This window comes from Cherax quadricarinatus, chromosome 60 (genome assembly GCF_038502225.1).
Source record: "Cherax quadricarinatus isolate ZL_2023a chromosome 60, ASM3850222v1, whole genome shotgun sequence".
Lineage (NCBI taxonomy): Eukaryota > Metazoa > Arthropoda > Malacostraca > Decapoda > Parastacidae > Cherax > Cherax quadricarinatus.
In genome coordinates this window covers 12,501,946-12,526,945 of record NC_091351.1, presented here as the reverse complement: position 1 = coordinate 12,526,945, position 25,000 = coordinate 12,501,946, and the positions used below count along the sequence as shown (strand labels likewise).

At 40.0% G+C, this 25,000-nt stretch overlaps 1 protein-coding gene across 3 annotated transcripts in view; it reads left to right on the top strand.

The window, feature by feature from the left end:
• Nucleotides 1-25,000, top strand: part of Sh (Potassium voltage-gated channel protein Shaker) — a 579,183-nt gene that overhangs the window by 81,921 nt on the left and 472,262 nt on the right. The window contains exon 1 of one of the 3 annotated variants that reach the window (XM_070097966.1): nucleotides 16,969-17,452. The exons of the other annotated variants lie outside the window; for them this stretch is intronic. Coding sequence (XP_069954067.1) covers nucleotides 17,397-17,452 — 56 coding nt within the window. The 5' untranslated portion in view covers nucleotides 16,969-17,396. Of the gene's footprint in view, nucleotides 1-16,968; nucleotides 17,453-25,000 lie in introns of those variants that run through there. 3 annotated transcript variants of the gene reach the window in all.

Sequence of the window (25,000 nt, the reverse complement as noted above, 5' to 3'; positions counted from 1 at the left end):
AAAATATATCTTTAAACGTATAAGAGAAAATTTTAGAAAAACTTTAATTTTAAATGAGCTCTTGCTAATTGACCAGTTTTACTTATTCGGCACGACATATATATACAGTGGAACCTCAAATATCGAACTTTCTTCGGTCCAGAAGGCTGTTCGAGTGCCTTTACCGAATGAATTTATTCCCATCAGGAATGATGTAAATTAGATTAGTCCATTTCAGACCCTCAAAAATACACTTATAAAAGCACTTACAAAAATACACTTACATAATTGGTCGTGTTGGGAGCAGTTCGATTTTTGAGGTTCCACTGTATATATATATATATATATATATATATATATGTCGTGCCGAATAGGCAGAACTTGCGATCTTGGCTTAAATAGCAACGCTCATCTTGCCATATAGGACAAGTGAAAATTTATGTATGCAATAATTTCCCCAAAATCATTCTGAACCTAACGAAAAAAATATATTTCACTGTGTTTGTTTAGTATTAAATTATTGTAAACAAATTTAAAAGATATATAGTTGGGTTAGGCTAAAATAAATTGTTCTTGTTATAATAAGGTTAGGTAAGTTTTCTAAGATTCTTTTGGTGCAAAATTAAAATTTGTTACATCAACATTAATGAAAAAAATATATCTTTAAACGTATAAGAGAAAATTTTAGAAAGGACTTAATTTTAAATGAGTTTTTGCTAATTGACCAGTTTTACATATTCGGCACGACATATATATATATATATATATATATATATATATATATATATATATATATATATATATATATATATATATATATATATATATATATATATATATATATATATATATATATATATATATATATATATATATATATATATATATATATATATATATATATATATGCAATAAGATCACAGTAAACAGGTGATTTCAGAATATGCAAAACAACCACTCTGAAAGAATAGAGTCAAGAATAGTCACGAAAGCGCTTGGAATTTCTCTATTCTTTCAGAGTGGTTGTTTTGCATATATATATATATATATATATATATATATATATATATATATATATATATATATATATATATATATATATATATATATATATAAATGTGTGTGTGTGTGTGTGTGTGTGTGTGTGTGTGTGTGTGTGTGTGTGTGAGCGTGTGTTTGTGTGTGTGTGTGTGTTTGTGTGAGTGTGATATATTTAATATTCTGTTTATTCCCACTCTGTGGGTTAGTTTGTTTCACTAACCTGTTTTCATTACTCTCTTATGTTTTAATAAAGCTTAAAGTGCTTCATCACTTGAGTCTCTTATTAATTGGGCGAGCGAAGGAGAGAGAGAGAGAGAGAGAGAGAGAGAGAGAGAGAGAGAGAGAGAGAGAGAGAGAGAGAGAGAGAGAGAGATTTAATGAAAACAAACATTTTTTCAGAATATGAGGTTAAATAATAGAGGTGGTGGTGGCAGCTTAGTAACGACACTGTTGTGTCTGTACTGGTGCAGCTCTGCGCCAGGACACTCACAGCTGTTATAGTGGTGAGGTAGTTGCTGAGAGTGGAGACGTAGGTCAGTGTTTGACTAATGTACACCTTAATATCTTGACCATCTGACGCTATATACCTGATGATCCCTGATATTGGAAGCTGTGAGGAAATGTACCTAAAGATTATGAATCCCTGATACCTCATTATAAAGGAGCTTATTTCCTAAAGTAGTCTAATACCTCACGACTGTGGAGAGTAATTCCTCACGATTTTGGATTTTAATACCTCAATAATCCGGAACTTAATTATAAAGGTCATGTACAATAATACATCGAGGATGTAAAGGAGTTTTACGTTTTCTAAATGTTTTGAAGGGGAGACAGTTCTCTTGGAACCTGGATATAGGAAAGCCTTCTCTCTATCAGAAAGTAAGAATATTAGTGTTATTATATATACCAGGATATATACAGTTAAGATTATGTTCCCTGGTGTGTGTGTGTGTGTGTGTGTGTGTGTGTGTGTGTGTGTGTATTATGCTGCAGTGAAGGTGGTGATAGTGAGACACATTCTCCCCTCCCCCACAAAGTTCTACCACCCACACCCCCTACTTAACACTTCCCCACCATTCTTACCCCCAGCTCGTGTTGTAGCAACGAATCTAAGCCCTTCCCCTCCCATCTGTCTGCCCCTTCCCCTCGCTCTGTCTGTCTTTTCCCCCTCAGTCTGCAACTTCCTCTCCCCCTCAGTCTGCAACCTCCTCTTTCACTTCAGAGTTTATTAACGATCCATTAACCATTAAGGGTTAAGGAGAATTTATTAAGGGTTCATTAAGGGTGAAGCAGAAGATAGTAAAATGATACGGGAGAATACCCAAGACTTTAGACCGACGACGATGATAAAGAAACAAGAAACAAGGAAACTGGTGAGCCGGACTTGAGTCCTAGAAATGGGAAGTACAATGCCTGCACTTTAAAAAGGAGAGGTTTGCGATATTGGCAATTTGGAGGGACATCTAAGCTGTCGTATCTGAGTGTCTCTGCAAAGACAGATGATTAAAATATACCATAGAGAAATAGAAAATAAAACCTGAAAGCTTTCATGTGTTTATACATATATCTTCAGAGATATATGTGTGTCAACACATGAAAGTGCTCAGGTTTTATATTCTGTTTTCACTGTGATATGTTCTCATATTTACAGTCATGCGTTTTATTGTGATTTCTTCCATACACATATATGCATATACAGTGGACCCCCGCATAACGATTACCTCCGAATGTGACCAATTATGTAAGTGTATTTATGTAAGTGCGTTTGTACGTGTATGTTTGGGGGTCTGAAATGGACTAATCTACTTCACAATATTTCTTACGGGAACAAATTCGGTCAGTTCTGGCACCTGAACATACTTCTGGAGTGAAAAAATATCGTTAACCGGGGGTCCACCGTATTCATATATACCTACATAGGAAAATATAGATATAATAAGAGTTTATATATATATATATATGACAGTAATACTGATAGCATAAAGTATATTTAAAATACTTATCAAACTCGTAAGGACCATACAGCAGACTGCTGGAAGAAGGTATTTAAGATTAAGGTTACTTAATGATTTAATATTGTCAGAAAGCTGGGCGCCAGTGCTGTGTTTGTAGGGATGTACAGGGTGACGTACGATCCCAGTGTCTGGTTATCATAATGTGTTATATCATCGAGTTATCTTAGTGTTATCACGCTTTCATTTCCCGTTACGGTTGAGGCTTTCAGATAAGTGCTGACACACAGAGAGCACATGTGCCATCTGCCATGTGTCACATATGTCTATGTTTCACCTGCTTTACGTGCAAGGTGTTTCAAACCACAGGACCATCGCCTGGTGATTTAGCTTAGTTCGTACCTCTATGAATATGAATATTTAGCTTAGTTCGTACCTCTATGAATATGAATACCAGCTGAGCAATAAAGATACAGTGACTGTCCTCCACTCTTCTTAAGATGCAGTGACTCTCCCTTCCACTCTTAAGATGCAGTGACTCTCCTATCCACTCGTGTTAAGATACAGTGACTGTCCTGTACTCCTGTTAAGATGCAGTGACTCTCTCCTCCCATCCTGTTAAAATGCAGTGACTCTCCCCTCCGCTCCTGTTAAGATGCAGTAAGTCTCCCATCCACTCCTCTTAAGATGCAGTGACTCTCCTATCCACTTCTGTTCACATGCATTACAACACAGAAAACTGCTAGAATCTGCTGGGGGAGGGTTTCTGCCATGTGTCTTTTGCTACTGGCCTGCCTCTTCTCTGCTCTCTGTGTTGTGTCGAGTCTGCCTCTTTTCTGTCGTATTTGTTCTGCCGAACGTCTACTTTTTGTCTGTAGTACTTGTTTTGCATGGCAACGTGTAAGAAAAATCCTAAGGAGGATTTACCAAAGAAGGGATTAAAGCACTTTAGGAAGAGGAGAAATATGAGAGGAGTGAGGGGAGACTAACCAAGGAAAAAGAGAGAATCAGTGGATGAAGAGAGAGAGAGAGGAGTGGTTTATAAGAGATAACGGATAGGATGGAATGGGAGAGTAGAGGAGTGACAGAAAGGAAAAGAGTAACAACTGTGAGGATATGGGAGAATTTTCCATCATGGTAGTGGTGTGTTCCGTCTTGGTAATGTTGTGTTCCATTATGGTAGTGGTGTGTTCCATCATTGTAGTGGTGTGTTCGATCAGGGTAGTGGTGTGTTCCATCATGGTAGTTGTGTGTTCCATCATGTTAGGGGTGTGATCCATCATGGTAGTGGTGTGTTTCATCATGGTAGTTGTGTGCTCCATTATGATAATATGTTCCATCAGGGTAGTGGTGTGTTGTATCATTGTACTGGTGTGTTCCATCATGGTAGTGGTGTGTTTCATCATGGTAGTGGTGTGTTCCATTACGTAATGTGTTCCATCAGGGTAGTGGTGTGTTGTATCATTGTACTGGTGTGTTCCAACATGCTAGCGATGTGTTATATCATGGTAGTGGTTCGTTCCATTATGGTAGTGGTATGTTCTATCATTGTAGTGGCGTTTTTTATCATGGTAGTGGTGTGTTCCATCATAGTACTGGTGGGTTCCAACATGGTAGTGATGTGTTTCTTCATGGAAGTGGTTTTGTATATTTTCCATCATGGTAGTGGTGTGTTCCATCATGGTAATAGTGTATTCCATCATGATAGGGATCTCTTCCATCACGGTAGTGATGTGTTGAATCATGGTAGTAGTGTGTTCCATCATGATAATGGTGTGTTCCATCGTTGTAGTGGTGTGTTTCATCATGGTAATGGTGTGTTCCATTATGTTAAGGGTGTATTCCATCATAGTAATGGTATGTTCCATCATGGTAGTGGTGTGTTCCATCATGGTAGTGTTGTGTTATATCATGGTAGTGGCGTGTTCCATCATGGTACGGGTGTGTTCCATCATTGTAGCAGTGTGTTTCATCATGGTAATGATGTGTTCCATCATGTTATGGGTATGTTCCATCATAGTAATGGTGTGTTCCATCAGTGTAGTGGTGTGTTCCATCATGGTAGTGGTGTGTTCCATCATGGTAGTGGTGTGTTTCATCATGGTAGTGGTGTGTTGCATCATGGTAGTGGTGCGTTCCATCATTGTAGTGGCGTGTTACATCATGGTAGTGATGTGTTCCATCATGGTAATGTTTTCCATCATGATTATGTTGTGTTCCATCATGGTAGTGGTGTGTCCCGTCGTTGTAGTGGTGTCCCAACATAGTAATGCTGTGTTCCACCATAGTAGTGAGGTGTTCCATCATGGTAGTGGTGTGTTCCATCACAGTAGTGGTGTGTTCCATCATGTTAAGGGTGTGTTCCATCATAGTAATGGTGTGTTCCATCATGGTAGTGGTGTGTTCCATCATGGTAGTGGTGTGTTCCATCATGGTAGTGGTGTGTTCCATCATGGTACGGGTGTGTTCCATCATTGTAGCAGTGTTTTTCATCATGGTAGTGATGTGTTCCATCATGTTATGTGTATGTTCCATCATAGTAATGGTGTGTTCCATCAATGTAGTGGTGTGTTCCACCATGGTAGTGGTGTGTTCCATCAGTGTAGTGGTGTGTTCCATCATGGTAGTGGTGTGTTCCATCATGGTAGTGGTGTGTTTCATCATGGTAGTGGTGTGTTGCATCATGGTAGTGGTGCGTTCCATCATTGTAGTGGCGTGTTCCATCATGGTAGTGATGTGTTCCATCATGGTAATGTTTTCCATCATGATTATGTTGTGTTCCATCATGGTAGTGGCGTGTCCCGTCGTTGTAGTGGTGTCCCAACATAGTAATGCTGTGTTCCACCATATTAGTGAGGTGTTCCATCATGGTAGTGGCGTGTTCCATCATAGTAGTGGTGTGTTCCATCATGATAGCGGTGTGTTAGATCATTGGTAGTGAGATGTTCCATCATAATAGTGAGGTGTTCCAGCATGGCAGTGGTGTGTTCTATCATGGTAATAGTGTATTCCATCATGATTGTGATCTCTTCCATCACGGTAGTGGTGTGCTGAATCATAGTAGTAGTGTGTTCCATCATGGTAGTGGTATGTTCCATCATTGTAGTTGTGTGTTTCATCATGGCAGTGGTGTGTTCCATTATGGTAGTGGTGTGTTCCATCATGGTAGTGGTGTGTTCAATCATGGTAGTGGTGTGTTCAAGCATGGTAGTGGTGTGTTCAATCATGGTAGTGGTTCCATCATGGCAGTGGTGTGTTCCATCATTGTAGTGGTGGTTTCACCATGGTAGTGGTGTGTTCCATCATGGTAGTGGTTTGTTCCATCATGGTAGTGGTGTGCTCCATCATGATAATAGTGTATTTCGTCATGGTAGTGGTGCGTTCCATTATGGTAGTGGTGTGTTCCATCATTGTAGTGGTATGTTTCATCATGGTAGTGGTTTGTTCCATCATGGTAGTGGTGTGTTCCATCATTATAGTGGTGTGTTTCATCATGGTAGTGAAGTTTTCCATCATGGTAGTGAGGTGTTCCTTCATGGTAGTGTTCCATCATATTTGTGAGGTATTCCATGTTTGTAGTGAGGTGTTCCATCATTGTAGTGAGGTGTTCATCATGGTAGTCTTCCATCATGGTAGTGAGGTGTTTCATCATGGTAGTATTCCATCATGGTAGTGTTAAATCATGGTAGTGCTCCATCATGGTAGTGTTCCATCGTGAAAGTGTTCCATCATGGTAGTGTTCCATCATGGTAGTGTTCCATCGTGGTAGTGTGCCATCGTGGAAGTGCTCCATCATGGTAGTGTTCCATCATGGAAGTCTTCCATCATAGTAGTGTTCCATCATAGAAGGGTTCCATCATGGTAGTGTTCCATCATGGAAGTGTTCCATCATAGTAGTGTTTCATCGTGGAAGTGTTCCCTCATGGTAGTGTTCCATCATGGTAGTGTTCCATAATGGAAGTGTTCCATCATGGAAGTGTTCCATCATGGTAGTGTTTCATCGTGGTAGTGTTTCATCATGGTAGTGTTCCATCATGGTAGAGTTTCATCGTGGAAATCTTCCGTCATGGTAGTGTTTCATCATGGAAGTGTTCCATCATGGTAGAGTTCCATCATGGTAGTGTTCCATCATGGTAGTGTTCCATCATGGAAGTGTTCCATCATGGAAGTGTTCCATCATGGTAGTGTTTCATCGTGGAAGTGTTCCCTCATGGTAGTGTTCCATCATGGAAGTGTTCCATCATGGAAGTGTTCCATCGTGGTAGTGTTTCATCATGGTAGTGTTCCATCATGGAAGTGTTCCATCATGGTAGTGTTTCATCATGGTAGTGTTTCATCATGGTAGTGTTCCATCATGGAAGTGTTCCATCATGGAAGTGTTCCATCGTGGTAGTGTTTCATCATGGTAGTGTTCCATCATGGAAGTGTTCCATCATGGTAGTGTTTCATCATGGTAGTGTTTCATCATGGTAGTGTTCCATCATGGAAGTGTTCCATCATGGAAGTGTTCCATCGTGGTAGTGTTTCATCATGGTAGTGTTCCATCATGGAAGTGTTCCATCATGGTAGTGTTTCATCATGGTAGTGTTTCATCATGGTAGTGTTCCATCATGGTAGAGTTTCATCGTAGAAATCTTCCGTCATGGTAGTGTTTCATCATGGAAGTGTTCCATCATGGTAGAGTTCCATCATGGTAGTGTTCCATCGTGGTAGTGTTTCATCGTGGAAGTGTTCCCTCATGGTAGTGTTCCATCATGGTAGTGTTCCATCGTGGAAGTGTTTCCTCATGGTAGTGTCTCATCATGGTAGTGTTTCATCGTGGAAGTGTTCCCTCATGGTAGTGTTCCATCATGGTAGTGTTCCATCATGGAAGTGTTCCATCATGGTAGTGGTAAAATCACTAGAACACTAGGAAGAAAAAATTCTCACTCACTAAACAGAATTTAAAAAATCCAAAATTTTAAAACTAGCATTTAAAAGTTAGTGAAAAGTTTAGACAAAGTTAATGAAGGAGAGAACACTCCCCACCTCTCTCTCTCTCTCTCTCTCTCTCTCTCTCTCTCTCTCTCTCTCTCTCTCTCTCTCTCTCTCTCTCTCTCTCTCTCTCTCTCTATGTATGTATATATGTATCTGTCTATCTATTTATGTATCTTTTGATCTTTCTCTCTCTCTCTCTCTCTCTCTCTCTCTCTCTCTCTCATTTCAGAAGTTCTTTTCTTTATCGTTTATTAATTGCCGTTTTTTTCCCTCCCTTCCTCTTCCCTCTTGAGTGGTGCTGGTCATTCCTTGCCTCTTGCATGACCCTCTCTTATCACTGATTCTTTCATTTCCTGCCTGGGAAAGGATTTTTTTAATTACGTTTTAACCTCTTTCATTTCTCATTTACATTTCCTTTTCTCCTTCATCTATCCAGTCATCTTTCCTGGACTGGAACATATCTCACAAGAGGATAAAAAGGAAATTAATGTGGCAAGTTAGAAGTGAAAATGAATGCCTCATAGTCTCTCACTCTCTCTCATAGTCTGTCATATTCCCTAATAGTCATAACATAATGTTAATAATAATAATAATAATAATAATAATAATAATAATAATAATAATAATAATAATAATAATAATAATAATAAAGTAACAGCAAGACCAAGAATAAGAGTGAAAGCAGCAACAGCATCAGGAGTGGCAGCAGCAGAAACAGCAGCAGCAACATCAACTGAAGCTGTAGCAGCAACAGCAGCATCAGCAGTTTCAGTATAAGTAGATGCAGCAGCAGCGGTAGTGTTGCTTCTAAGAAGCAACACTACCAGCAGCAGCAGTTGCAGCAGCAGCAGCAGCAGCAGCAGCAGTTGCAGCAGCAGCAGCAGCAGTTGCAGCAGCAGCAGCAGCAGTTGCAGCAGCAGCAGTTGCAGCAGCAGCAGTTGCAGCAGCAGCAGTTGCAGCAGCAGCAGTTGCAGCAGCAGCAGTCCCAGCAGTAGAAGGAACAGTGTCAACATTTTGCACCAACATTAGAGGTAGCAGCAGCAGCATTATCAGAAGCAGAAGCAGCAGTGGCATCAACAGCAATAGTTAGCAGGTGGAAACTTGTCTACTCAGAAGCAAATAGCCGGAGCTTTTAGCAAGGCTGAGCACAGGGGCAGACATTTTGATCACTGGAGCAGACATTTTGATCGCGTGAGCAGACATTGTGATCACAAGGGCAGACATTTAGATCACAAGGGCAAACATTTTGATCACAAGGGCAGACATTTTGATCACAAGGGCAGACATTTTGATCACAAGAGCAGACATTTTGTTCACATGAGCAGACATTCTGATCACAAAGGTGAAAGTTTGATCATAAGGGTGAAACTTTAATCTCAAGGGTGAAACTTTAATCTCAAGGGTGAAACTTTAATCTCAAGGGTGAAACTTTAATCTCAAGGGTGAAACTTTAATCTCAAGGGTGAAACTTTAATCTCAAGGGTGAAACTTTAATCTCAAGGGTGAAACTTTAATCTCAAGGGTGAAACTTTAATCTCAAGGGTGAAACTTTAATCTCAAGGGTGAAACTTTAATCTCAAGGGTGAAACTTTAATCTCAAGGGTGAAACTTTAATCTCAAGGGTGAAACTTTAATCTCAAGGGTGAAACTTTAATCTCAAGGGTGAAACTTTAATCTCAAGGGTGAAACTTTAATCTCAAGGGTGAAACTTTAATCTCAAGGGTGAAACTTTAATCTCAAGGGTGAAACTTTAATCTCAAGGGTGAAACTTTAATCTCAAGGGTGAAAGTTTGATCACAAGGGTGAAACTTTAATCTCAAGGGTGAAACTTTAATCTCAAGGGTGAAACTTTAATCTCAAGGGTGAAACTTTAATCTCAAGGGTGAAACTTTAATCTCAAGGGTGAAACTTTAATCTCAAGGGTGAAACTTTAATCTCAAGGGTGAAACTTTAATCTCAAGGGTGAAACTTTAATCTCAAGGGTGAAACTTTAATCTCAAGGATGAAACTTTAATCTCAAGGGTGGAACTTTAATCTCACGGGTGAAACTTTAATCTCAAGGGTGGAACTTTAATCTCAAGGGTGAAACTTTAATCTCAAGGGTGAAACTTTAATCTCAAGGGTGAAACTTTAATCTCAAAGGTGAAACTTTAATCTCAAGGGTGAAACTTTAATCTCAAGGGTGAAACTTTAATCTCAAGGGTGAAACTTTAATCTCAAGGGTGAAACTTTAATCTCAAGGGTGAAACTTTAATCTCAAGGGTGGAACTTTAATCTCAAGGGTGAAACTTTAATCTCAAGGGTGAAACTTTAATCTCAAGGGTGAAACTTTAATCTCAAGGGTGAAACTTTAATCTCAAGGGTGGAACTTTAATCTCAAGGGTGAAACTTTAATCTCAAGGGTGGAACTTTAATCTCAAGGGTGAAACTTTAATCTCAAGGGTGAAACTTTAATCTCAAGGGTGGAACTTTAATCTCAAGGGTGAAACTTTAATCTCAAGGGTGGAACTTTAATCTCAAGGGTGAAACTTTAATCTCAAGGGTGGAACTTTAATCTCAAGGGTGAAACTTTAATCTCAAGGGTGGAACTTTAATCTCAAGGGTGAAACTTTAATCTCAAGGGTAAAACTTTAATCTCAAGGGTGGAACTTTAATCTCAAGGGTGAAACTTTAATCTCAAGGGTGGAACTTTAATCTCAAGGGTGAAACTTTAATCTCAAGGGTGGAACTTTAATCTCAAGGGTGAAACTTTAATCTCAAGGGTGGAACTTTAATCTCAAGGGTGAAACTTTAATCTCAAGGGTGGAACTTTAATCTCAAGGGTGAAACTTTAATCTCAAGGGTGGAACTTTAATCTCAAGGGTGAAACTTTAATCTCAAGGGTGGAACTTTAATCTCAAGGGTGGAACTTTAATCTCAAGGGTGAAACTTTAATCTCAAGGGTGAAACTTTAATCTCAAGGGTGGAACTTTAATCTCAAGGGTGAAACTTTAATCTCAAGGGTGAAACTTTAATCTCAAGGGTGGAACTTTAATCTCAAGGGTGAAACTTTAATCTCAAGGGTGGAACTTTAATCTCAAGGGTGGAACTTTAATCTCAAGGGTGAAACTTTAATCTCAAGGGTGGATCTTTAATCTCAAGGGTGAAACTTTGATCACAAGGGTGGAACTTTAATCTCAAGGGTGAAACTTTGATCACAAGGGTGAAACTTTGATCACAAGGGTGGAACTTTAATCTCAAGGGTGAAACTTTGATCACAAGGGTAGAATTCTGAATCAGCAACACATTAAGATAAACCAGAACCGTGTCGACATAGCCAAGAAGAAGTACCAGAAGTGTGTCGACAGAGCCAGAAGTGTGTCGACAGAGCCAGAAGTGTGTCGACAGAGCCAGAAGTGTGTCGACAGAGCCAGAAGTGGGTCGACTGAACGGGATGCAGTGTGGGAGTCCTTTATCAACTATAGCACGACTGCGTAGTTCTGGATGCAGAATGAAAGGAGGAGGTGGTAGTGGCACCGCTTTTGCAGTCATGCTGGTGGGTACCGTTTGCCTGATATGCTTCCTAGCTGGCTGGCTGGCTGCCTGGCTGGCTTCCTGGCTGGCTTCCTGGCTGGCTTCCTGACTGGCTTTCCGGCTGATTTACTGGTTAGTTATCTCATCGATAGAGCTTCTGGGTTGTTTAATCTATATTTAACATAATGAAGTATTCTTGACTGGTAGCGAACAGGTGACCTGCAAGCTTAATGACCCTCGTAGTAGAGAACCTTTAAACCCCATTAAAAAGGCATTAATTATTACCATTAGTTTCAGAAGTAGAACAAGGACATATCCACTGAGAGGTGAATATTGTGTTAATGATCCTCCAAGTAATAAAAAATCTGTTAACTCAATTAACAATAATAAAGTTAATAACTTAATTATAGTGATTATCTTGGCGTTAGTAATGACCTAGTGTTTAGCTAACTAACAGAGAAGACTGGGAACCATTGCCAGTCAGATCAAGATTTTATTGTCTTGTGTTTAAAATTGTTTTACTGAATGTATTTAGTATTAATAAAGTTCATAATAATAATTATAATAATAATAATAATAATAATAATAATAATAATAATAATAATAATAATAATAATAATAATAATAATAATAATTATTATTATTATTATTATTATTATTATTATTATTATTATTATTATTATTATAGTATTAATAGCAATAATAACAATAATTACTTGATACAAACGTCTACACAAGCATGTCATGCAGACGATTTCATTATAATCCACAGTGCCCTATATACGCAAAACATTAATTATTTTTACACGTAGGTGAATTCCCTGGCAGCAGCAGAAGCAGTTATATGCGAGTCTCACTCTTCTCTTTTTCTTCCTCTTCTTCCTCTCCTTCTTCCCCTTCTTCTTCCTCTTCTTCCTCTTCTTCTTCTTCTTAGTTCCGTTAAGTGAAAGATGCCTTCATTATTTACTGTTTCGACTTTTCACTCATCTTTCCCGGTGTATTTACCTCTTCCAGCTTGCACTCTCTGTTTACTCTACCACGAGAGACGAGTCTTCTCTCTCGGGGTAAAAGAGACAATGGCAATGTAAACTAAAGTTGGGAGACACACGATGATATTATGGAAATGTGAGATAATATCTGGGCTGGTCCCTTCCCTAGCACACATCTCGGCAAACATTGCTTTCCAAGACTTGCCTCAAATATACACTCACTGTTACTGTTGTTACCACTTAAGTGTCCCCGAGAACACTTTAAAAACCATAGGAGCCCCTCCATTTATAGAGAGATTTCTTTTTAATTTATTTACAAAAAAATATGGCTGTTAGTCATTGATAAAACAAAAGCTTTACTGGTTTAATTTCTGGGTAATGGTTTAAGATACTAACATAAATTTGTTAAGGTTTCCCCAACTAAAAAAAATAAGTGAAAGAGAACCCTCCCCCTCCCCTCTCTTCCTCACTGGTCCATCCCCCTCTTCCCCCTCCTCTCCCTTCCTCCCCTTCCTCCTCTACCACCACCACTACCACCACCGGGTTGTGGGAGGGGCCCCGGGCTCTGCAGGTGGGCGGGGTTTAGAGGACTGCGGTGGGGAGGGGGGCGTGTCTTACACTTGCCTTAGGGGTGTGGCACTTGTCTTAGGTCAAGTACTTACCTAAGGGTCAATGGGGAAGATGATTGAAAGCACCCTTTGTTGGAGATAGTGGTGGAGAGAAATGATGGCGATGTGGGGAAAGAATAGGTGCGATTACAGGTAACATTAGTTGGACCTGTGTATCGTGTGCAGGTGAAGAGCATTGCATGACACAGCTTCCCCGAGGTTTTTAAATACTCTTTTCTATGATTTACTTGGCCTCCTGATGGATACACTCAGCAGCGAGGTAGAGTACACATGGAGACAGGCCCTATGTGTGAAGTTGCTGTATTGCAATAAGAGTATTGCAGGTGTTGTTGGTGGTAAGGTGTGAATAATGCCAGCCGTGGCCTGCTGCTGGCAGGCTCCCACCACGCAAGCTGGTCCAGTTCACGGCAGCTCGTCGTCCCGTCCACACGTTGTACCGATGTCTCCACCCAGGCTACACACTCACGCCCACTGGGACCGCCCACAGGCCGTCCAGCAGGCCGCCCACCCCTTCTGTTAAACCTTCGGGCCCCCCACACATCATGTCTTGTTATCCACTAAGTTCTCCTGAAACACTCGGTTGATTTCTTTCGGTCCCCTGCTGTATGTTCTTCACTTCGAAGTCCCCGACATCAACTAGATGTGTGCTATTCCTCCCTAGAACGCCCCCGACGTCAAGTAGATGTGTGTTATTCCTTTCGGACGCCCACCCTGTGCACCCATCCACCCTCTGTAACCAGTTTCTCACTCACTTTGGCCCTACACACCGTCTCTACAGCGCCACCCTCTCTCTCTTTCTTGGAGGTCGACGTTTGTGGGTGCTCATCGGGACCCACTGCACTCCCATATACACGAGCTCCTCCACGCCCACGCCCATCAGTGCCATGGAGAAACCAGCAAGTCGTGACGCGAACTAAAACGTGCTACCTACGTTCATGGGGTGGACAAGAGTCAGCAGAAACTGCCAAAAGGATCTTGAGATGATCCTTCAGTGTACATATTGAATGTGCTTTGTGGAAATACATTAGGAAGGTATTTGTGGTACCTCACCTGATGGTACAGCTGTTTGTGCTTATCCCAGTAATGTGTGGTAACCTGGAGTGACCTGGAGTAGCATGAAGTAACCTGATGTGACCTGGAGTGATCTGGAGTAACCTGAAGTGACCTGAAGTGATCTGGAGTGACCTGGAGTGACCTGACGTGACCTATGTGTGTATGTGTAATGAGAGGAACTACGTTATAGTGATTCCAATTCAGTAACGATCCTCCCTGACACTGTAGAGCACCTTGGGAAGCCTCAGTCAGTCCTCGCGTGAGCTGTGATAAAAGTGCCCTTCTTTCAGTGCCTTGCTAACCACTGTGATCGCCTTCGGCCATTGTTATATATACATATTTATGAATATATATATACATATATACATATATATTCACCTCATTTTGCTCATACCAGCACTCGAAGCCGCCCGCCTACCCATCGTCATCGTCTAACTGGACGGGTGTTCATAGAGTCGGTGCTGGCGGTGCTCGGCGAATACTATCGTCAAGGAGTAGTTGCTGACGGATCTCTGTTTCTGGGAACGGTAACACCTACCGGCGAGACTCCGGATCCTGCTGAACGTTGCTTTGTGAACAAAGGTGTGTAAGTGTGTCACTTAGGATATAGACTTCGGAATTGTTAAGCGTTAGTGCTTATTAACGCCCCGCTTCCAAGTGCTTAGTGAGCCTTGTATGCGGTGTAGAGACGCATGAATATCTTAAAGTAGTTTACGAACAGTCAATCAGTAGTCAAAGAAGCCGTTGAACAACACAAAAATCTGCTTACTAGAAGTGAGATTAGTGCTACTAGATAGCCTTTTTTAGTGCTGTTACAATGCTCAGAACCCCTACTAGGGACCGCTGACCGCTGCTTTCGTGGTGAAGAGTGCTGGAGCGGTGGACGATATCTGGCTGGAGCAGAAGCTGCATCAGTCGCCTCTCTGGCTCCGCCTCTCACTATACCTCTTGCCACACTAGTTTCCTGCAACGCGTGTGGAATGAAACACAGACGGCTATCGAAACCCTTTTTTTCTGGTGCTAAGCGTTTGAATGTACTCAAGTAAATCCTGACTTAAGTTTAGCTTATAGATAAGCTTATGCTCAAATGGCTCTAATTATAATCTGAAAGTTTTAACAATATTTCCAAGACTGTTGTTGATGTTGTAGTGCTTTATAGTCTCTGTATATAATTAAAGAAGATCTGAAAATGAAACTAAAGTACTCGATGATCAACTGAATACATTAGAACCACAGTACTCATTAATGCACTAACAATATTAGAACTAGTATACACAACAAAATACTCGAGTGTTGACTTTCTGTAGAAGTGTTGCAAAGTATTGATACGAGACCCACTGTTAAATATTCTTCTACGTTTAGTCTTTTCTTAATAAAAATAAAAAATAATGACATAAAGGCGACAGCCTAACAGTCTACGTAACGAATTCAGAGTATGGCTTTTAGACGTGGAAAATACACTTCGAGATAGTACCGAAATCTGGTTCCTTCCAGATGTATAATATAAAACAGATTTCTTTTAGGCAATGTTTGAGATAAGGAGGTCCCTCTGTAAGGGTGTTTATATATGAACGTTGAGTCCCGGTAGGGTATTTACACGAGAGCAAGTTACCTCAACAAGATTTATATGAAAACGAAGGCGTATTACAGTGCTGGTCAGAACACTTCAAGCGGTGGGCGTCCCACTAGAGTGGGAGAGGGATGATTGAGTGTAGACTGGCTGAGTTTATCGACTGTGCACCAGCCTAGAGTGTCGATTATAGACCAGCGTAGAGTGTTGTTTATAGACAAGCCTAAAGTGTTGATTATAGACCAGCCTAGAGTGTTGATTATAGACCATCCAAGAGTGTTGATTACAGATCAGTCGAATGTGTTGAGGTCACCACCACACGCCGCAAAATCGCCAAAGGCTGTGTCCTCAAGATCACACGCTAAACTTTTTAATGAAAGAACTTTGTAGCATAAACTGAAAAGTAGAGATTATTGCCTGAACAATAGTATAAAAATTTTACCAGAGACAGAAAAAACCCTGCGATCTCTAAGTTACAAAAGGGAAGAAAAAAGTGAATGAACAACTGGAAAACTAGTCAGAAGCGATAGTAAGAGACGAGTTAAGGAAAACGGAAAAGTTTGGAGAAGAGTGAACTGACAGGGAAGTCGGTAGTGAGGAAGAGAGCTGCATACAGCTGGAGCCAAGCTTTAGATAGTATTGCAGAAGCTAAGGAGGTCCGGGGAATTCAGGTTGAGTCCCATGTGGTATCCTCACTCTGCCTGGCCGACTGCTAGGCGACTGCAAAACAAAGCTGAGAGCCAACCAGCCATCAGGCTTCCCTTTCTTAAACTCCTTCCTTAATCCAGTCCCCTCCTTCTCCCCTCCGGCTTCCTCTCTTTCCCTTCCGGCTCCCTGTCTTTTCCCCCCTCCAACTCCCTTCCTTCTCCCTTCAGCTCCCTCACCCCCTTCCCCCCTCCAGTTACCTCCTCCTGACTGGTAATCATATTTATTGTTTCTCAAATTTTTCATTGTTTTGCGTGCTAAATTCACCAGCTTCATTGTATATAAACGTCGGGACACTGCTCATCTTGTTGCTACAAGTGTATTCTAGTCCACGGTAAAAAGAGTAGCAAACAAAAGCCGAGATCTCATGCATCTCTTGCTTTAAGTGGTATTCCATCCCTGATTTTCTCTCTCTCTCTCCTTGATGCTCACAATTCTTGCATCGCCCGTAAGGTGTCCCTAACCTCTCAGTCACCTTTCATGTAGTTGCTGTTTTACCTCTTTCTTCCCTTATATTTTACTTACACAGCTTCATTTTTTAATTATTCATATTTTATCTGCCACATCTGGTTAATTTCAAACTTCTGCTACCAAGATTTTGAGTCTGTGACCGAAATTTTCATCGTTAGAACCAAGTTTTCGGTCCTGCATAAAACTTTTTTTTTGGCCTTGTATTCAACGTTTTCAGCCTTGCTGCCCAAATTTTGAGACCAGACTTTTGAACATAAATAATTTCAGCTCTGTGGCCAAAATTTTGAGAGTGTGAATGAAATTTTGAATTCATTTAGCAGTAATTTATTTGCTTATTGTCTTGGCGTAGTTGCTTCCTTCTATCCAAGACACTCCTACATCCAACCCTCATCCCTCTCCCCTGCTTCTATATCCTCCCCCCCGGTTCTATATCCTCCCGTACATTCCCTCTTCCGGGCTACTGGACACTACATCGTCTTTTTCCGTGGTAGACCCGCGAACGTAAGACTTAGCAAAGATGGATATGAAGCCACGACGCAGGAAGAAGGGAAAGAAGGGGAAACCAAGTTACAAGTAAGTTTAGATTTTTTGGCCCGTCCTCACATTTATGGAGCCACCTTCATTTTTACTCTCTGACACAAATTTTAACTAATGACACCAAACTTTTATATTTTTTATATCATTGGCACCTGTTATTTTCAGCTTTAGAAGTTTTCATTCTTCTGGCACCTAGCTTGTAGTTGTCTGAGTGCCAGTGGTGATCCTTTGGTGTCATCTGTAGCTGCAGGTTTTTTCCACAAGATTCAAGTTTGACAAACTTGTTTTGGTGGCACTGAGAGATATTTTGACCTGAAGATGTGTGTTTTACTCCGGAAAGTCCACCTTTTTTTGGTGTGTGTGTGTCAAGTAGTCAGTTTTATTTTTAATCACTGACTCAATATTTTTTATACTGAAACTTGGGTGGATATTTCGTAATTGGGGTTTACTTACCAGAAAAATATTGTATAATGTAATTACTTGGTTGTAACTATTCGAAGATGAACAAAAAACGACAAATCTCAGATTTTTTATGTATATATATATATATATATATATATATATATATATATATATATATATATATATATATATATATATATATATATATATATATATATATATATATATATATATATATAGTTATTAAAGTATATTATGAATTTCAATCGCATTACGGAGGAGGAAGGTACTGAAGAAACCGTTCTGGAATCCACTTTATGTAATGAAAATTAAAATGGATGGTTTTCCGATCTTGCTGCTCAGACAGATATATTGACAGCCGCTGCAGAGTTCAAACACTTTTATTACTAACTTGAGACGGTGCACTTCTAACTTGACTAGCCGTTCTAACTTGCCTAGGGTGCTAGGTAACTAGGCAGGAATATTATACGGAATGTTTTGCCCACACACAGAAAGCCAAAAATACAATTAGAAGTTGTGTAACGACGTTTCGCTTTAACATTACTTAATAAAGCTCTGAACTTACCCAGTAATAGATTCTTGCTCTAATAGAAATATTTTTTCTAGTTGGATCAATGTTACTTGCTATCATAGCATTTTACTAATTAAACCATAAAAATATCTTAAACTTTTGTCAATCTAGAATATATAAATTCTCCCAGCTTAGCTCAGAATTATTCCTGGTCACTCATAAATTCTACTATATTAGCTGATAAATTTACCAGCTAAGATAAAAAGTATATTCATTCTGCTTAAGGATCATCACATTACGCTAAGTCTTATACATGGTAAGCTTAATTTTTTTGCTACCAAGCTAAGAATGGTAGTCACCATTCTGAGAGTTGTACTCTCAAGGTTGAGAATTTTTTTGCGTCTTAAGTTAAGATTTCCTCTCGTAACTGTGCTAGTTCGGTTAGTATTTATAGCTATTAATAAATCAGTAAAGGAGAGAACTCTTCTACTAGCCAGAATAAGTGATTCTGCTAATTAAAATAGCAATTATGCGGTTCTACCGCATAGTAATTCTTCTCTTTTAATGATGAATTCTGCTAGTCACCATAGAATTTTTGCTGACTGTAAGAATACTACCAGTCTGGATAGGAATTCTCGCCTGGAGAATTCTATCAGTTTGGTTAAAAATTCTTTCCACCCAGAGAAGTATTTTACAAGTCATGAGAGATATTAAACTCTTTGTAATGGGAATCTCTTTCTCGCTTGACCAGACATTCCAGATGAGAGAGGCGCTGCTGGTAGCTGAGTGCTCTTTGACTGGAGAATAATGTAGATTACACTCACACGATGCGTGCGTGTCCCTGGCTTACTGTGACTGGAGTAAGCCTTCCCTGCCTGGATTGCTGTGACAGGTCTCTCCTGCCTGGCTTGTTGTAAGCCATCCTCTCTCTCTCTCTCTCTCTCTCTCTCTCTCTCTCTCTCTCTCTCTCTCCTCTCTCTCTCTCTCTCTCTCTCTCCTCTCTCTCTCTCTCTCTCTCTCTCTCTCTCTCTCTCTCTCTCTCTCTCTCTCTCCTCTCTCTCTCTCTCTCTCTCTCTCTCTCTCTCTCTCTCTCTCTCTCTCTCTCTCTCTCTCTCTCTCTCTCTCTCTCTCTCTCTCTCTCTCTCTCTCTCCTCTCTCTCTCTCTTTCTCTCTCTCTCCTACACTCTCAGCTCTTTTTTATTTTTTCTCACTCTACTCTCTCCATCCTTCAAATCTTTACTTAGCTATACCTTACTCTCTCTGGAGTATACCTGCTCTTGTCACTCTATTAGGGATATCGCCTCCCAGGCCTACCTCTTACTAGGCCTGTTCGCATTTTAAACGGATTTTATATTTACTTATTATTTAAAGTATTTTTCGTCACATTCGGTTTTAGAAATCATAAGTTCTAAACATTATACCTCAAAAATCATACCCTAAACTGTAGGTAATATTCTAGAAGAGTCAACTGGTTAGCTAGGCTTGAAACCTATCGTGTGGTCGTGAGTCATCAAAGCTGCAACGTCACCTATTCAATAACAATAAAAGAAATCTTAAACATTGAAATAAGATATATACACTGAGAGATGCATAGCTATCAGTGTATATACACTGGGTAATAAATACATCCTAGTGAATATTCACCGAAAGATACATAGGTCTTAATTAATAATACACAAACTTACTATAATGTCATATATATATATATATATATATATATATATATATATATATATATATATATATATATATATATATATATATATATAATATATATATATATATATATATATTTGTATGTGTATTCAGATATTTAGGAGTGGACGTGTCAGCAGATGGGTCTATGAGGGATGAGGTGAATCATAGAATTGATGAGGGGAAAAGGGTGAGTGGTGCATTAGGAGTCTGTGGAGACAAAGAACTTTGTCCTTGGAAGCAAAGAAGAGAATGTATGAGAGTATAGTTTTACCAACGCTCTTATATGGGTGTGAAGCATGGGTGATGAATGTTGCAGCGAGGAGAAGGCTGGAGGCAGTGGAGATGTCATGTCTGAGGGCAATGTGTGGTGTGAATATAATGCAGAGAATTCGTAGTTTGGAAGTTAGGAGGAGGTGCAGGATTACCAAAACTGTTGTCCAGAGGGCTGAGGAAGGGTTGTTGAGGTGGTTCAGACATGTAGAGAGAATGGAACAAAACAGAATGACTTCGAGAGTGTATGAATCTGTAGTGGAGGGAAGGCCCCCACCTTCCCTCCACTACAGGTTCCAGGGGTCGGCCAAGGAAGGGTTAGAGAGAGAGGGTAAAGGAGGTTTTGTTTGCGAGGGGCTTGGACTTCCAGCAAGCTTGCGCGAGCTTATTTGACAGGAATGAATGGAGAAAAATGTTTTTTAAGACTTGGGGTGCTGTTGGAGTGTGAGCAAAGTAACATAAATGAAGAGATTCAGGGAAACCGGCAGGTCGGACTTGAGTCCTGGAGATGGGAAGTACAGTGCCTGCACTCTGAAGGAGGGGTGTTAATGTTGCAGTTTTATAAATGTAGTTTAGGCACGCCTTGGTGGGAATCGGCCGATCCGATATAGATATATATATATATATATATATATATATATATATATATATATATATATATATATATATATATATATATATATATATATATATATATATATATATATATATATATATATATATATATATATATATATATATATATATATATATATATATATATATATATATATATATATATATATATATATATATATATATATATATATATATATATATATATATATATATATTTATAAACTAGTTTATAAAGCGTCACACACTAAAGTTTTATATTTCCACAAATTATTATTTATATAGTGCCACAAACCTCGCGACATATAGTGCCACAAAACTCTTGGCAGGTTGTTTTACAAAAAAAATAAGAATTATCGTGTGCTGGGTTTCCCAGAAATATATTGCTGGCTGGTCTGAAATTCCCTTAGTGTCTGAAGACATTTTTTTAGGAGGCCAAAATGAACGTTTCCGGGCCACGTATAATGCACTGTTGAATTTTGGGACTTAAGGCCCTATGGCGCATGAGCGAATGTTGGATATTTAATAGTTTGGATAATCGACTATTGAACACGATGGAAGAAATGAAAAATGTGATGGAGGATTCAGGGATTGTGTTAAGGGCTTCAGGGGCGTGTTTGTTGGGATTGTGCTGAAGGATTCTTGGAAGACGTTTCGTGATTCTAGGATTTGGTGATGAGTTTAAGGACACAGTGAGTGATTCTAGAGATTATTAGCGGATTATAGGAAGCAATAGACAATTTTAGAGAATACCGAGGTTCCATTGTAGTACAGGAAGATAAGAGCAATATTTCACCTTTATCCACTTGTGTGTGTGCTGTCAGATCATTATTAAGTAAACGTGAACAGGTAAGACAGAATGAGTCAGCTTGGAGAGCTGAGGCACACCGAGTCAGCTTCGAGAGCTGAGACACACTGATTCAGCTTGGACAGCTGAGACACACTGAGCCAGCTTGGACAGATGAGACACACTGAGTCAGCTTGGACAGCTGAGACACACTGAGTCAGCTTGGACAGCTGAGACACACTGATTCAGCTTGGACAGCTGAGACACACTGAGTCAGCTTGGACAATAATCTTCCACACAGCCAGTACAGTTAACTCAGAATTCACTACTCTGACAAAACTATTCTCCTAGTAGTGTTTACACCTTAAAGCATACATTGTTATGTGCTGCACAAGCTGATACACCACCTGCTATACCAGCTACTGCACCACCTGTTGCACCTGCTGTTACACCACTTGCTGTACCAGCTACTGCACCACCTGTTGTACCTGCTGTTACACCACTTGCTGTACCAGCTACTGCACCACCTGTTGTATCTGCTGTTACACCACTTACTCTTCCAGATGCTTGGTAAGTAAGACACATGTGCAACAGTTAGGTATATTTATTCCGAAACGTTTCGCCTTCTTCAGTCGAGTACATAACAGTTTTCAGAGGCGATAGAGATGCGAAGACGATTTAATCAGTCCATCACTCTTGAAAACGTAATTTTGTGGCGGTCAGTCCCTCAACCTGGGGATCAGTTCTTGTTCCATAGTCTGAAGCAATGTGAAGCTGAAGCGACAGTATGGAGACTTATATACTGTCAGAAAGTGAGGTGTAGGCCAGTTGTAGAAGAAAGAATGTAATCATTGAGAGGTCAGGTCCCTCTCAAATTTAATAATTCTCACTTGAAAAAGTTGTCCACGGTATTTTCTGTTCTGTATCAGGATACCATTGTGTTGGTGTGTCTGACAGAGTGAATGTTAAAATGGTATAAATGTTATACAGTACACCACCTGCTGTTACGTCACTTGCTGTACCAGATGCTGCACCAGCTGCTGTTACAGAATTTGTTTCACCACCTGCTGTACCTGATGTTACACCACTTGCTGCATCAGCTGCTTCACCACCTGCCATTTACAAAACTGTGTTCTGGGGTCAACTCAAGGGTAAAGAAATCTCTGGGGGAGGGATGGAGAGAGCATCTCAGTGCATTACTACCTGGGATACTATGTAGGCAGGTAGGAGGGCAGGAAGGGTAGATCAAGTGGTGGGCAGGAAGGCTGGATTAGGTGGTAGGCATGAGGAGTGAGTTAGGTGAGGGAAACACACAGACAGACATGATAGTCAGAGCTTCAGACAACATAATGTGTTTACATGTGAAACTCTGCAGGTTAAAATGTTTAGGTTTCAGGAAAGGAAATATTTTTTCTCTATTGTCATTATGATATATTTTTTCTTCAGAAGACAAACTGAAATGTTTAGGCATCTGAGGGAAAAAAATTAAATATTAATAAGCAGATATATATATAATATATATATATATTATATATATATATATATATATATATATATATATATATATATATATATATATATATATATATATATATATATATATATATATATATATATATATATATATATATATATATATATATATATATATATATATATATATATATATATATATATATATATATATATATATATATATATATATATATATATATATATATATATATATATATATATATATATATATATATATATATATATATATATATATATATATATATATATACGAGGTACCATCTCTAGAACTGTCATAGGGACCTCATCCTCAGAGAGAAAAGAATAACTAGCTTTAGGGAAAACTTAAGGTTCTCCTGAAGCTGTTTGAAATTTTCTCCTACCACCCTATATTTCAAGTATGTTTTATTTAAAGACAAAATACATTGGCCAAACATTCACAAAAATACAACAGAAAGTAAAAACAACATAGGTAACTCAGAGCTACATCTCGAATACTTCGTCCAGCTCCCCTGCAGTGGGCCACGTGCCCAGAATGCTGCAGGCATTTCCTCTCTGGATCGCAACACTGAGTCTCTGAAAGAGGAAGCTGGTCGCCCTGTGGTCCTTGGTTTCTATGATGAGCTTTTCACCCAGCTCTTTGAGGAACTTTAGAGCATACTTGCCCCATGCTCCAAGGGTCTCCGACCCTATTGGAATGAAGTTATAGCAAGGGGGAAGGTCTTCATATTTTCGGATCTTCTGGGTCTCCCTGTGGCTGGCAGCTCCACCCCCTTCCACTACGGAGTATGGCAAGTAGGTGTCTGCCAATGTGGCAGCACAGGTGTAGTCCCAGGCAATCTGCTTTCCATCCTTCCAGGGTAACATAGTGGCTCCATCAGGACGCTTTTGACTTCCATCAGACCTCTGTACTTGGGGTTCCCATTGAGCTGGGCAACGGGCTGTGGCGAGGCTTCTCTTTATTATGCCATTGATCTCCTCATGTCTGGCATACTTCCCTTCTGCTGTGTGACACACGAGACCATGAAGACCGAATTGATCAGCTGTCGCCCTGCCGCAAATACACCTATGTTCGGTGAGGATGGGGGCGGCTAGGCGAAGAGCAACACCAATCCGAATGGCCTGTGGGTCGAGACGGGTGCCCAGGGAGGAATTGGGAACAGCTAACAGGAAATCTCCTGAGTGTGGTGCCTTCACTGCCAGGAGACGAGCTTTGTTCTTTCCTGAAGCATTGGAGAGCATTGTGTTGGCGATTTTTTCCATGATCGGTTTGTCCCAGTGGGACTGTTTGTGCTGTTTGGGAGGAGCTGGTCTACTGGAGGAGTCTGTAAGGGTGTCCCACCGAATCGCTGCTTCAGTAAACCTGGGGTCTTGAGCTCCTACCACGTCTCTCAAGCGTTTGGGCACTATCTTCTTGACTAATACACTGGAAGCCGAACACGAAGACAGAAAAGCAGGTAAAGCAACATGCGTTGCTTTACGCACCCCTATACCTCCCAGTCGCACTGGGAGGGTTGCCTGATCCCATTGCTCATCCTCTAGTGACAGGTTCAGTGCCTTCTTAAAAGTTGATCTCAGGTGTGCGTCATATTCATCGAATGTTGGGTTGTCAAAAGAGGGTGCACACCTCAAGAAGTAAGTGAGTCTTGGCATAATAAGACACCTTGTGAGGAGATACAGAGCATCATGGGCATCATGATCGCTTATTCTCTCCTCCATTCTCATCAGGTCATTCAATTTGTCCCTGAGGACAGTGTCGATGGCC